The sequence below is a fragment of the Sinocyclocheilus anshuiensis genome, unplaced genomic scaffold (assembly GCF_001515605.1).
Source record: "Sinocyclocheilus anshuiensis isolate Anshui unplaced genomic scaffold, SAMN03320099.WGS_v1.1 scaffold93, whole genome shotgun sequence".
Taxonomy (NCBI): Eukaryota; Metazoa; Chordata; class Actinopteri; order Cypriniformes; family Cyprinidae; genus Sinocyclocheilus; species Sinocyclocheilus anshuiensis.
Window position 1 is genome coordinate 1,364,050 of NW_015539852.1, and position 12,924 is coordinate 1,376,973.

The 12,924-nt window shown below is 35.7% G+C and overlaps 2 protein-coding genes across 4 annotated transcripts in view; both read left to right on the forward strand.

The window, feature by feature from the left end:
* Positions 1 to 2,902, forward strand: part of LOC107684670 (WAP four-disulfide core domain protein 1-like) — a 12,046-nt gene extending 9,144 nt beyond the window's left edge. For both annotated transcript variants that reach the window (XM_016480987.1, XM_016480988.1), the window contains 4 exons: positions 1,657 to 1,797; positions 2,012 to 2,062; positions 2,168 to 2,231; positions 2,309 to 2,902. In XM_016480987.1, the coding sequence (XP_016336473.1) occupies positions 1,657 to 1,797; positions 2,012 to 2,062; positions 2,168 to 2,226 (251 nt within the window). In that variant the 3' untranslated portion in view covers positions 2,227 to 2,231; positions 2,309 to 2,902. The remainder of the gene's footprint in view (positions 1 to 1,656; positions 1,798 to 2,011; positions 2,063 to 2,167; positions 2,232 to 2,308) is intronic.
* A 2,130-nt stretch (positions 2,903 to 5,032) lies between these two features.
* On the forward strand, positions 5,033 to 12,628 carry LOC107684668 (UTP4 small subunit processome component). Of its 2 annotated transcripts, none has more exons than XM_016480980.1 (17): positions 5,033 to 5,110; positions 5,499 to 5,671; positions 5,815 to 6,003; positions 6,704 to 6,788; positions 6,881 to 6,970; positions 7,077 to 7,288; positions 8,482 to 8,653; positions 8,751 to 8,842; positions 8,932 to 9,028; positions 10,278 to 10,342; positions 10,521 to 10,643; positions 10,814 to 10,970; positions 11,358 to 11,464; positions 11,551 to 11,646; positions 11,748 to 11,933; positions 12,187 to 12,297; positions 12,383 to 12,628. In XM_016480980.1, exons 1-17 carry the CDS (start codon positions 5,071 to 5,073, stop codon positions 12,497 to 12,499), a joined length of 2,112 nt encoding a protein of 703 aa, XP_016336466.1. In that variant the 5' UTR covers positions 5,033 to 5,070; the 3' UTR covers positions 12,500 to 12,628. The 2 variants fall into 2 exon arrangements, with proteins under 2 accessions (XP_016336466.1, XP_016336467.1); XM_016480981.1 differs by having other exon boundaries at positions 5,039 to 5,148.
* Positions 12,629 to 12,924: the final 296 nt, after the last annotated feature.

Here is a 12,924-nt window from a genome sequence, read left to right on the forward strand (position 1 = left end):
TTAAATTATTTTAGCAAATGGCTGCAATATAACAAAGAGTGAAAAATTTAAGGGGGTCTGAATACTTTCCGTACCCACTGTAGGTAGCATTGGCACGCTGACACTTCATGACAATGCTGATTTGCTGATGGCACCACAAGAAGGCGCACAGTCCCAGGCTCTTCATTAGCAACTATGCTGCCAGGTTTGCCTGGTTAGCATGTCTATTTGGCTCCTTCTTATAGAGGTTGGAACTACACCTACTGTACATCTGGCAGCAAAATGCATCTTTCTTCATAGGAAGCAGGTTAAAAGTGGCCACATATTCTGACAAATCGCAAATATTTATAATGTATTAAAGTTTGCCAAACTGGGGTTTGTGAAATCCTGGGGGTTTGTGAGGGAACTGCAGGAGGTTTCATGAAAAGCAAATCATTACTTAAATCATAAAAATATAATGTATCATCAAAGAAAAATAGAAACAATCAAAATAAAACTATATATACTGTGTATATATATATATATACAGTGGGTACGGAAAGTATTCAGACCCCCTTAAATTTTTAACTTTAAATTTTTATAAATATTTATGTAAATATCTTTATAATATATTAAAATAATAAAAAATAAAGTATTTTATAATATATAAATATTTTATTGCTTATCTGAATGTTATGTGACCATTAGCCTCCATCAGAGAAATCTGAACTGCTCTTCAGAAACAGACTGTTAATTATTTAAATGTTGTTAAATTATTTAAATATAAATTTTCAATCTGAGGGGTCAAGGGGGTTCAGCTGACTCCTCTCCTTCTTCTCAAGGACTTACAAATATATACAGTCGAACCAAAAATTATTCAGACACCAGATATAATTTTTGATATTTTTTTTACTAATGGATGCAGGGCACTTTGATATTTTTTTACTAGTGGGTGCAGGACACTATAGTTCATTTATGTAAGTGAGGATAGCAAAACAAAGTAAACTGTGACAAATCATACCCAAAAATTCTTCATACACTGGACTACCAGTAAAACTGATACAAATTTGGGACCAAAAATTATTCAGACACTTTGACCAGACCATGTTTTGCTTAAGTGTTTTTCTTTAATTGCTAATGCGACCGTTTTACACACCATACTGAACAAAATTAAGCATTGCTTGGTAATTGGTTGACCTAAATTGCCATTATCTAATAGTGTAGTTAAATTTAACAGCTGACAGCTATTCAACCTAATTCATTACATACCTTTCTATCAAAGCTATCTGACATTATCAAGATGAAATTTTTCTGACACAGTTTAACTCTGAGTTCTTGTCATATTGTATTACCGTTTTCTAAACTATAGCGAATAAACTGTGATAATGTGAGAAATGTTGAAGGTGTCTTAATAAATTTTGGTTTGACTGTATAATACCTGGAGAAAACTATCAAGAAGGGTCTAACTGGCAGTGGACCGCACTTAATTTGTTACAATTTTTACAACGTTTAAAATTGAGTAGAAAAGTGCGAGGTTTCTAAAAAAGAATGAATAGAGCATATATAGGCTGTATCGTGATACGTATCGTATCGTGACTTTGCTGGTGCTACACAGCCCTAGTGTATCAGAACACACTGGTAGCTTGCTTGAACACAGATATGCACCTCAGTAACTTGCTTGACTGTCTTTATGTGTAGCTGAGGCCTGTAGCACCACAGAGGACGGAGATGAGCCTTTGCTCTGCCCAACTGGTTACGAGTGCCACATTATCAACCCGGGAAACCCATCAGCTGGGATCCCAAACCGAGGCCAGTGCATCAAACAGCGTGGAAACTCAGGTCTGAAGGGGCTCCTTTATCCAAACTTTCATTCATACATCCATCACGCCGTCCACTCACACGTTATCCATTGTGTAGGTTATATAGTATGGTGGTTATAAACATTGTTTCTGAAAACATCCAAGCAAGATTACATTCACACATTCAACAGTAGATTGCATAATTAATATATTTAAATAAAAATATTAAACACATTTAACTGTTCTCCCTCTAGATGGACGTAGCCTGAGACACAAGTCCTTCAAAGATTACAAGGATTATTTAGGTTAGTACGACCACCAATTTATTTTGTGTTTCAGCTGTAGGAAAGGGAAGAATAAAAGCAGCCATTATTAATAGAATGACAATTAATTTAATCTTTATTCTTCAGGAAGTAACTCCAACAATGCAGTGAGCTATGAGAAACTTCAGCACAAGCATTTGGGCTGAGACAGGTGAGTTGAGTTTCACCACTGAATCCCAACTTTTTTATGATTTAATGTATTAAAAGAGGCACTTTTTTCTCATTTAGGTTCCATTTTGGAGGACTGAAGTAACCAGTAACCGCTGACCCTTATACCTGAACTCCAACCATCAAATCCAACAGAACTGCACAAGCCTTTCTCTTCAGCTTAAATCAGCGATCGGTTCAAATCTGGTGCTCTTTTTCTGGTGCTTAAGGTGGAGTGACAGAAATGCAAAGCTAAAATTTCCTACCTCTGATAAAAGCCAAAAACAGACCACAGAAAGTATCAAAGAACTTATACAATAATATGTCTTTTACATATGCCTATTTTGGGTAAAAAGCAGAATTAACTAAGTGAGTTGTGTTAAAGGAAGATATTTTGTGTGGTTTTTATGCTGCTGAGGATTAACTTTTTTTCCACTTTAAACACCAAAAACAGCTATGTATGCTAAATGCTCAGTTACTGTGTGGATTTAAATTTTGTTACAGAAATGCTCCATAAAGACTTAAATTACTTACAACACAATTATGTTTCTCCTTTAAAGTGTTTTATTTTTTTCAAAAATCATGTTTATAGGTGCTTGCCTCAACTAGTTCAAAATTACCAAGCAACAGTTAAATCCCGTCTGTGCTCTATCACTGCAAGCTATTTGTTTTTCATATCCCTTACCAAAAAGTAGTATACTTCAAGTTTATTTTAGTAAGTATACTTAAGTAAAGTTCAAGTATATTTTTAAGTATACTTTATGTAGTAAGTATGCAAATAGTACATAAAAAGTAGACTAAAAGTATACTTCCTATTTTTAGTTTAAAAGAAGTATAGCCTACTAATAGCACACTTGAATAAACTTCTTTTTCGTAAGGGATGGTATCAATAACTGTTGTTGTTGTTGTTTACTCATTGTGCAGGTCTATGTTTTACTCTACTGCTCTCTGATAAGCTATACAAATCTGACGAGTGGGACAAACCACAATACAGCTTTCAGTAAAACAAAACATTTGAAACTGGTGCTGCATATACTGCCTTGTAATTCCAAATAAAACATTTGATAAAATATAGCCTATCTGTGTCATATTCGTGTGTATATGTTTCGATTGTCAAATGTGTGTAAGTGAATGTTTTTGTTGTTTAAAAACTTTATAATGCTCATATATACAGACAATCGGATCTTTGGATTAACATCACGCAATTTCACCCATTTCTCCCGAAATAGCTACATAAAAGCACCTAGGAGAAGAATAGTGTGAACTTTATATTTAACTACACATTTATGGGAATAAAACACGTCGTCAGATTTGAAAGGATTATTGCAGCTTTCCTTAGACAGTGTATTAACGAACACACAAACATCCGTGTGTATTTAACTAAGGTCTGTTTTGCTAGTAAATAATTTAAATGTCTGAAAACTAAAATTTTATGTGGTTTAAAACTGAATTATTTCAGTAATAATTGACGCCGGGCAGGCTACTGCTGTGTTTGATCTTAGCTAAAGAAAGAAATCATCTGATTTTATCCAGCAATCATTATTTACATAAATTTAAAAAGGCAAAAATATAAATAGGATCTTCTGTAATAACTCTCATGAAACCACCTTTATTCAGTTATTTTGTTATCATACGTGTATTAATTAAAATATTTAGTGTTCAAGACCTTTCTCCCTTTTATGGGAAGTACTTTAAACTTCACTGATTATCATGAAGAAGATTTACTTTGATTTTTATTTTACTTTAAATTTTTTTTTTTTATTTAAGGTTTTGTTGACTTGAGTCAAAATCCCTTTTAAAAGTCTTTGCTGAAGTAAGGCTGTAGTGTACATGGACAGTTTTGAAACTTTTTTTTTTTTGGGAAGAGCGCTATAAAGACCTTTAATGCTGAGCCGTATTTGCCGTAAAGACTAAATATATAAACGGGACTTTGGTAATATAGTATTTTGATTTATATATTATTACCTCTCCCGGCACGTTTTGTTTATCTATTTTATTTTTTGTAGTTATTTCTATTATTTTCTTTCTTTATTTATTTTTCACCCTTATGTTTTCACCCTGTTTGTAAGTTAATTGGTTTAAATACATTATAATGTGTAATATTTGCAACTGAACAAGAAAGGGGTCATATGATGCTGCTAAAAATAACATTATTTTGTGTATTTGGTGTAATGAAATGTGTTTATGCGGTTTAAGGTAAAAAAAAAAACATTATTTTCCACATACTGTACGGAAGACCAAACAAAGTAGTTGGATTCCGCTTCGTTCACGGTGAAAGGTGATGTATTCCCTCAGACCAGCACAGATCAGCTCTAGGCATGACGAAGCGGATATCGTCCTCTTTTGGAAGACCAAATAAAGTAGTTTCGCTTTCACAACGAAAAACACAGCGGCCTAGCGTTATTTAGGTAATTAAATTGTAGCTACATTGTAATTATAGTTGTAACTGCCATAATGCACTAATACAACAATATCGAAACAATATCTATTATAATGTTTGTTTTATATTGGTGGACCTTTATTTTGAAATTCATTTTTGTAGACAGAAGGCAGAAGCTTCCGTTCCATATCAGAACAAACGGGCTCAGGCAAGGAAGATAATTAAGCAAGCCAAAAAAAGGTATTGGCAATCATTTTGTAACACAATAGGAAGTGAAACTCAGTTGAGAGAAGTATGGAGTGTCCTTAAAAAGATGGTTGGAGTTTATAGAAATCAGAATATTCCAGTTTTAATAGATGAAGGGGAAAAAGCAGTGACTGAAGAGGAAAAGGCAAAAGCTGGTATGCGACCCGCCAATAAATCCACAGAAGAAGAAGCTTCCATTCCGGGTCAGGGGTAACCAATGTGGACGCAGCTCAACGTGTGCGCTACTTCTCTGAGTGGTAAAAAAATCTGAAAGAATAATAAATAAGAAAAGAAGGTAAGAAAAGAGATTGTCATTTTATATTTGCATTCTGTTCTTCTCGGATCGTACGGCATGATGTATGTGCCACCTAAATCAGCAGTTAAACTAACTTAAGTTAACGTTACTTCAGAAAGAAATTTTCAGAGACAAACTAATACATGAGGCGCTTAGTCGAACTGTCTAATAAATTAGCAAATTATGTTGTGTACACAGTTACATTCGCAGTTGTATAAACATGTAGGCTCCTAATGTCGTCCAGGATCTCTGTAGTGACCAGTAACGTTACGCACTGATTCAACTAACGTTATTTGATCAAAATAGCAGATTCTTCTTTGACTAAAACAATGTTCTCATGATGTCTACAGATCGCAGATCAGCGATGGGGGAGTTTAAAGTTCACCGGGTTCGGTTCTTTGATTACATGCCGTCGGGAATCAGAGCCTTGGCTTTCAATCGAGATACTGAAAGAATGGCAGTGGCGAGGATGGACGGATCCGTGGAGATTTTCCACTGTTCAGACAGATTTTTCCAAGAAAAGGTACGTTCAGTCATATTTATCAAATAGATGCTCATAAGACAACTCTGTCTTAGTATTGGGGACCAAGAGCTACATTGATAAAATGTTTTTTGACCAGCAGACAGTTTGTTGAAGATGCTTAATTACATTTCCTATGTCCATAGATCATCCCTGGAAGAGAGCAGTGTGGGATTGAAGGTCTGTCCTGGGTTGGGGATCGTCTGTTCAGTGCAGGACTAAACGGTGGAATAACGGAGTATGACCTGACAAACCAGAAAGTGAAATACACCATAGATGCCTATGGAGGGCCAATCTGGACTATTACAGGCAATCAACAAGGAACACACTTAGCGGTATGTTTACTATGTGTACAGTAACAAAAATCAGCCACAGTTAATGTATGAATGTCAATGCATTAGATCAGTGGTTCCCAACCCTGGTCCTGGAGGCACCCCAACACTGCACATTTTGCATGTGACACTTTCTCTGACACACCAATTTCAGGTCTTGAAGTCTCTACTAATGAGCTGATGACCTGAATCAGGTGTGTTTGATTAAGGAGACATGCAAAACGTGCAGTGTTGGGGTGCCTCCAGGACCAGGGTTGGGAACCACTGCATTAGATAATGAAATCAATTTAAAAACAAATGCCATTTATTTTAAGGTAAGATAATGCAAGCAAACACTTGTGAAAAAGAAGTATGCATAATTGTATTGACTGTGCACTTGCAAATCTAAAAGTTATATATAAAAAAAGTTTTTCTTGCAAATTATATAGCACTAATGAAATAAAAGCCCACTTAATGGTATTTATAGAGAGTACATTTTCATGACTTTGTTTCTCTTATTAATCACTCTTATTTATCACTCTTCAAGTTCAACTGTTTGCATTTAAAATCAATTTAAGTTATATTTTCATTTAATTGTAAATATATATTACATTCAGTTGACATGTAAGTACATTATATTCCAGTCGTAAGTTCTGTTTAAATGTATGCTGAAGTGTACTTCAGAAAAAGAAGCTTGTTCAGATTTTGTGTTTACCATTTGTAGGTTGGTTGTGAAGACGGAACTGTGAAACTGTTTGAGGTGAATGAAGACAAAATACAGTTTGAGAGAAATCTGGATAGGCAAAAAAGTAAGATTGTGGTCATATTTGAAACTTTCATGTCATGATTTGTTATTGTATTTTTTTTTTTTTAAATGAACATCTGATTACCTGTTCCATAGGCCGCATCGTCTCTCTGTCCTGGCACCCATCAGGCTCCAAAATTGCAGCTGGAATGATGGATATGATCCAGATATTTAATGTAGAGACAGGTAAATGGTGTCATTCCTCCAGAATGTATTACTGTAGTCAGTTATGTAGCGTTAGTAGAAGAACTGGAAAATATTAATGTAATCAAGGGTTTAATATGTTTTCTAGGCCACTCTATACACAGGATGCTGGCTGACAGAGGGGTTGGGACATCCCGCAGTAAGGAATGCGTGGTGTGGAGTGTGGTCTACCTCTCGGATGGGACAATCATCAGTGGAGACTCTGTGGGAATGGTCAAATTGTGGGATGATCAAACTGGTACACTAATCAAAAGCCATAATGTCACAAAATGTGATGTGCTGACATTATCAGTCTCTCAGGTGAGAAAAATGCTGCGGGTTTGCGAGCAAATGTTACACGTTTATGACTTTATTCACTACTGCTCAAAACTTTGGGGTCATTAAAGGGGTCATATGATGCGATTTCAGTTTTTCCTTTCTCTTTGGAGTGTTACAAGCTCTTGGTGCATAAAGAAGATCTGTAAAGTTGCAAAGACTAAAGTCTCAAATCCAAAGAGATATTCTTTATAAAAGTTAAGAGTCAGCTACACCTACCTAAAACGGCTTGTTCTAACACGCCCCCACATATCTACGTCACTATCTGGGAAGATTTGCATAACGCCGCCCAAATGTTCACGCAAAGAAAGAAGGCGTAACTTTTATTCTCGCTGTAGTATTGTTGCCGCCGCCATGTCGTGAAGGCGCTGTGTGCTTCGTTGTGAAAGCGAAGCTACTTTGTTTGGCCTTCCAAAAGAGGACTATATCGCTTTGTCATGCCTAGAGCTGATCTGTGCTGGTTGCTGAGGAAATACATCAACTTAGTGCTGTGGATCACCGGATCGGCTTTCACCGTAATATTCTTTTTAGCAGCATCATATGACCCCTTTAAGATATTTTTTAAGGTTTTTGAAAGAAAGGCTGTATTTCTTTGATCAACTCTTTCACTGTACTCTCAAAGGCTGAATTTATTTGATCAAAAATACTGTAAAAACAGTAAAACTGAAATATTATTACAGTTTATACAATTTTCTTTTTTAATATACTTTAAAATGTAATGTATTTTCTGTGATGGCAAAGCTGAATTCTCAGCAGCCATTACTTCAGTTTTCAGTGTCACATGATCCTTCAGAAATCATTCTAAAATGCTGATTTAGTGCTCGAGAAACATTTCTTATTATCGGTGTTAAAAAAAGTTGTGCTGGTAAATATTTTTGTGGAAACAGTGTTAAAAAAATTTCCCCAGGAATCTTTGATTAATAAAGTGTTTAAAAACGGCATTTATTTGAAATGGGAATGCTTTATTACATTAACAATATTTACTGCCAACTTTGATTAATGTGTCCTTGTTGAATAAAAGTGTTAATTTATTTCAAAAAATTAAATCCCCCACACATTTCAATGGTAGTGTACGCGTGTTTTCCAAACCTGAAATCTTTCTCTTAATAGAATACATGACATACTATAAGAATATGAACAGGATAACATCTTATCTTATTGTACCTCTTGAATGGCAGAATGAGGACAGCCTTGTTGCCGGGACTTCAGAAGGAACTGTGGTACAGTTCCAGTTCGTCTCTATGGTTTTGGGAAAGGATGACAAAGAATGGGTCAGAACCAGAACATTTAAGAACCACACGCATGACATCAGAGCTGTGGTGGAGATCACGACGGCTGTGGTTTCAGGAGGTGAGTTTATTCTTAGACTATTCAAACAGAGCTGCCTCCATCACACAAATCATCATATGACTGAAGTATTTTTTGTTTAAAAGCATTCTCGTCTCAGGTATGGATGCACAGCTGGTCGTGAAACCTTTGTTAGACAAGATCGAAGTGAGGTCAGCGGCCTCTGCTTTGAGGAAGATTCACTTTCCACATGTGAGTATTGTGAAATTGTGACTTTCACATAGACAGCATGTTTGTAATTGATTGTTAATGGGAGGGACTTGTGCTCTGTTGCATTGCAGAGGAGACTGGTGTTCTGTGCGAGGAATTCAGGCCTGATGCTTTTCCAGTACCCTGGTCGTCTGGAGCTCTGGAGACTGGGAGAGAGTGAAGGAAAAGGTGAGGATGATATTCAGTGTGATCATTGATATAGAATACTAGTTAAAAGTTTGGAAACTCCTAATCATTTTTTACAATTAATATTTTAGAAAAATAGTAAAGCAATTAAAAGCTATGAAATGGCATAAGTGGAAATAAGGAATTTAAACTACCATTTAAACGTTTTGGGTTAGTAAGGTTTTTTTTCTGAGAGAAGTAATACTTTTATTCAGCAAGGAGCGCAATACATTGATAAAAACTAACAGTTATTTATTATTATTACAAGACCATTATAATGATACAAAAGATTTATATTTCAAATAAATGCTGTTCTTTTGAACATGAATAAAAGAATCCTGAAAAATATGTATTATGTTTCTATACAAAAAATTTAAGTAGCTATTTTCAACAATTATAATAATAAATGTTTCTTAAACACCAAATCAGCATATTAGAATGATTTCTGAAGGGTTATATGACACTGAAGATTGGAGTAATTCACAGGGTGTCCGCGGGTCCTTAAAAAGTCTTAAAATGTCTTAAATAACGTTTTCCTAATATAAGGCCTTAAAAAGTCTTAAAATGTCTTAAATTCGGATTCGATGGGTCTTAATTATTTTTGGTCTCATTACCGCTAAAATATCTTCAGTCTGACGGACCTAATGACTGTTTACAATCATTGGACAGACCGACCCGCGATAAGTTACTGCGTCATCAGAGAGAACTGCAGTAAGTTAGCAGAATACAGAATACAAGCTCGCGCTGAAGCTCACTCTGTTTGTCTCGAGAGTAAGTGTGATAGGGTTCTGAACACAACACAAGGGTTAATGTCTGCAGAAACCCTGAATTCAGCTTTGCCATCAGAGGAACAAATGGCATTTTAAAATATAATAAAATAGAAAATTTTATTTTAATAATATTTCACATTATTTCTGTTTTTGCTGTAATTTTATCAAATAAAAGCAGCCTTTGTTCATGTTTAGCTTTGTCTTCTCTTTCTTCATGACATTCGTTCTGGAATGCTTTTATACAACATTCCCATACGGAACATTTTTATTCTCATGTTGGAATGTTTTATAAAACTAATATCAAGCAGAAAAGCATAAGCCTTTAATATTTTAAAAGATTTAAAATAATGAGAAACAAGTTTAGTCAAGTGTCTTGTCTTAGACTCTTAGACTTTTGACTGATAACACATGAAATGATTTCTAGAGTTGACTTTAGTATGAAATGTCTTTTGTGTTGTTAACTATTGGTCTTCTGTTGTCAGGCATACCAGGATGCAGTGTATTTGTAAAAAGAAATCCAGAGAAGCTGCTTCATTTGAAAGTGAAGGTACAGTGCTTGTTTTGAAAATTGTCATTTTAAACATAAAAATCGATTAAAATAATTTCACAAAATACCTATATCGAAAAGTCATCTGTAAAACTTTATGCAGAATGTGGTGAGAGTTGTGACATTCATAGTGCTGCTCAAATGAATGGAGTGATTGAGCTGGGATGTTTATCTGCAGGGTGAGGATCACATCCACTGCAGTGCCTTGTCTCCCTGTGGAGAATGGATTGTGTACTCCACAGCCAGCAGTCTACGGCTCTACAGGCTAAACTGCGACAATAACAACGTCAGCATCACCAAGGTACTGTAGATTTCCACAGAGCTGCATGAAAACACATTAAATGGTTTTGAAGCATGCTAAAGAAATGCATAGATTTTCATTGAATTTTGAAGAATCTGATGACCTCAGATAAAGGCCCCATGAAAACCGTTTAAATAGTAGACCAACGGTTTTTGTTTCTCTTCTTTCAGATATCCAAACTTCCAAAGGTACTCAGCTCAGCCAATCAGCTTTGCTTCTCCTCAGACTCCTCCCATTTGTTTTCCGCCTCCACACAATCATCAGTGCACATAGTTTCTCTCAGCCAATCAGGATGCAAGTTTGTGGGCACCCTTAAACCTAAGTCAGGTGAGAGGACTATAGGGTTTGGTGTGAAAATGTTAGTTTTATAATTAATACTTTATTTTTCAAGGATGCATGAAGTTGATCAAAAATGACAGGAAAGGCATTTATGTATAATGTTACAAAAGATTTCTATTTCAAATAAATGCTGTTCTTTTGAACTTTTATTCAATTAACGAATCCAGAAAAATAAAAAAAAGTATCAGTTTCCAAAAATATTAAGCAACCCAACTGTTTTCAAAAACTGGAGTAATGATATTAAAATAGAAAACTTCTTTTAAATTGCAGTAACATTTCACATTATTACTATTTTACTGTATTTTGATCAAATAAATGATAAAAAGTATAAGAGTTCTTCCAAAAACTTTCCTAAAATCGTTTGTCCTCCTCCAGGTTCCCATCAGGCCATTCACTTATTAGCTGCCAGTGAGGATGGCGAATGGTTGGCCTCTGCAAACAGTGACCACGAGGTTCACATCTACAACCTGCAGACACGGAAGGTGTGTTATGTGACCGCAATGTTTATATAACCTTATAGAAACATTTGACAGAAGATGGATGTTAACAACGACCTCATACGTTTCAGGCTCATTGCACAGTTCCTGTATACAGCTCTGCTGTCACTGCCATGGGCATTCACCCAACAACAAACTGTCTGTTCATGATGTATGCAGATCAACAGGTAATCACTGAGCATTTATGACAACCTCCATTGAATAGCGTAAGGGTGATGAAGTAGGTTTGATTGTATTTCTTGGTCTCATGTGTTCTTGTTCACCACAGATGTGCGAGTATTCCATAGAGCAGAAACAGTACACGGATTGGAGCAGAACGGTGCAGAGGAAGGGCCTTCATCGCCTCTGGATGGAAAGAGACACACCGTGTCTCAATGTGATGTTCAATCCACAAAATCCATCCCATGTTATCCTGCATGATACGTACATGCTCTGCATCATTGACCAAAGCCTGGTGAGACAGACTCAGTCAAATTCAGAAAGCATTTGCCACTCTTATTTAAGTCTGAATGTCTGAAAAAACAAATAATTAAAAAGTGCTATTATTTTTCACAATTGTTTTTAAATTAAACTTTTCTTGATACTGTTATTTATTATGTCTATGTCATTTATCTTTACAAGGTTAGGAGCCTAATATTTCTAATGTTGGTAGTTAGATTTTTTAAATGTATTTTATTTATTTATTTTAATGCGTGTTCCTTTTCTAGCCACTTCCTGATGACAAAGCTCAATTTTACAATCAGCTGACTCTGAAGAGCCTCACAGAAGAACAGAGGAAATCTCACAGCCATGCTTTTAAAGTCTGCAAGACCTTCAAGGTGTGTGTGTGAGCCACATATACTTTTTCCCCCCCCAGAAGTTTGGATATAAAGTGTATTACTTTACTTGGTTTCTGTTTTTTAGGATATCCTGTGTGTTGAGCTGATCTCGGATCAGTCTCTGGTGGTGGTTGAGCGCCCTCTAGAGGACGTCGCCACTCAGTTGCCTGCACCCATCAAACAAAAGAAATTTGCCACATAAGGATGAACCTCTCCATCTGTATGTGTGTGGCCTCAGTGAGGAAGTGTTTTTATTAAGAGACTGAAAATTGTTCCCTGTTTCCCCCAATGTAAAAACTGCTGTGACCGTATTAAAAAGAAATATTTACTGTACCTGCTGTGTTGGTCTTTGTCTAGAAAAGTTAAGTTTGGTATCTTCAGGGGGGTATTCCAAAAAGCAGGTTATGTGACATACCGGGTATGTTTGAGGATAAGTGAGCGGATAACCTCAGCTTTCGGTTCCAAAACAGGTTACTTTCAGGGTTTGTAAGTAACCATAGTAACTTGCTTTCTGAAGATAACCTGCTCCGGAGCAGGTTATGGGTTATTTTATTGGCATATATAACAGTTATCTGTACAAATTATAAAACACTATGACAAGGTAATGTTTAATTTGTTATATTTATT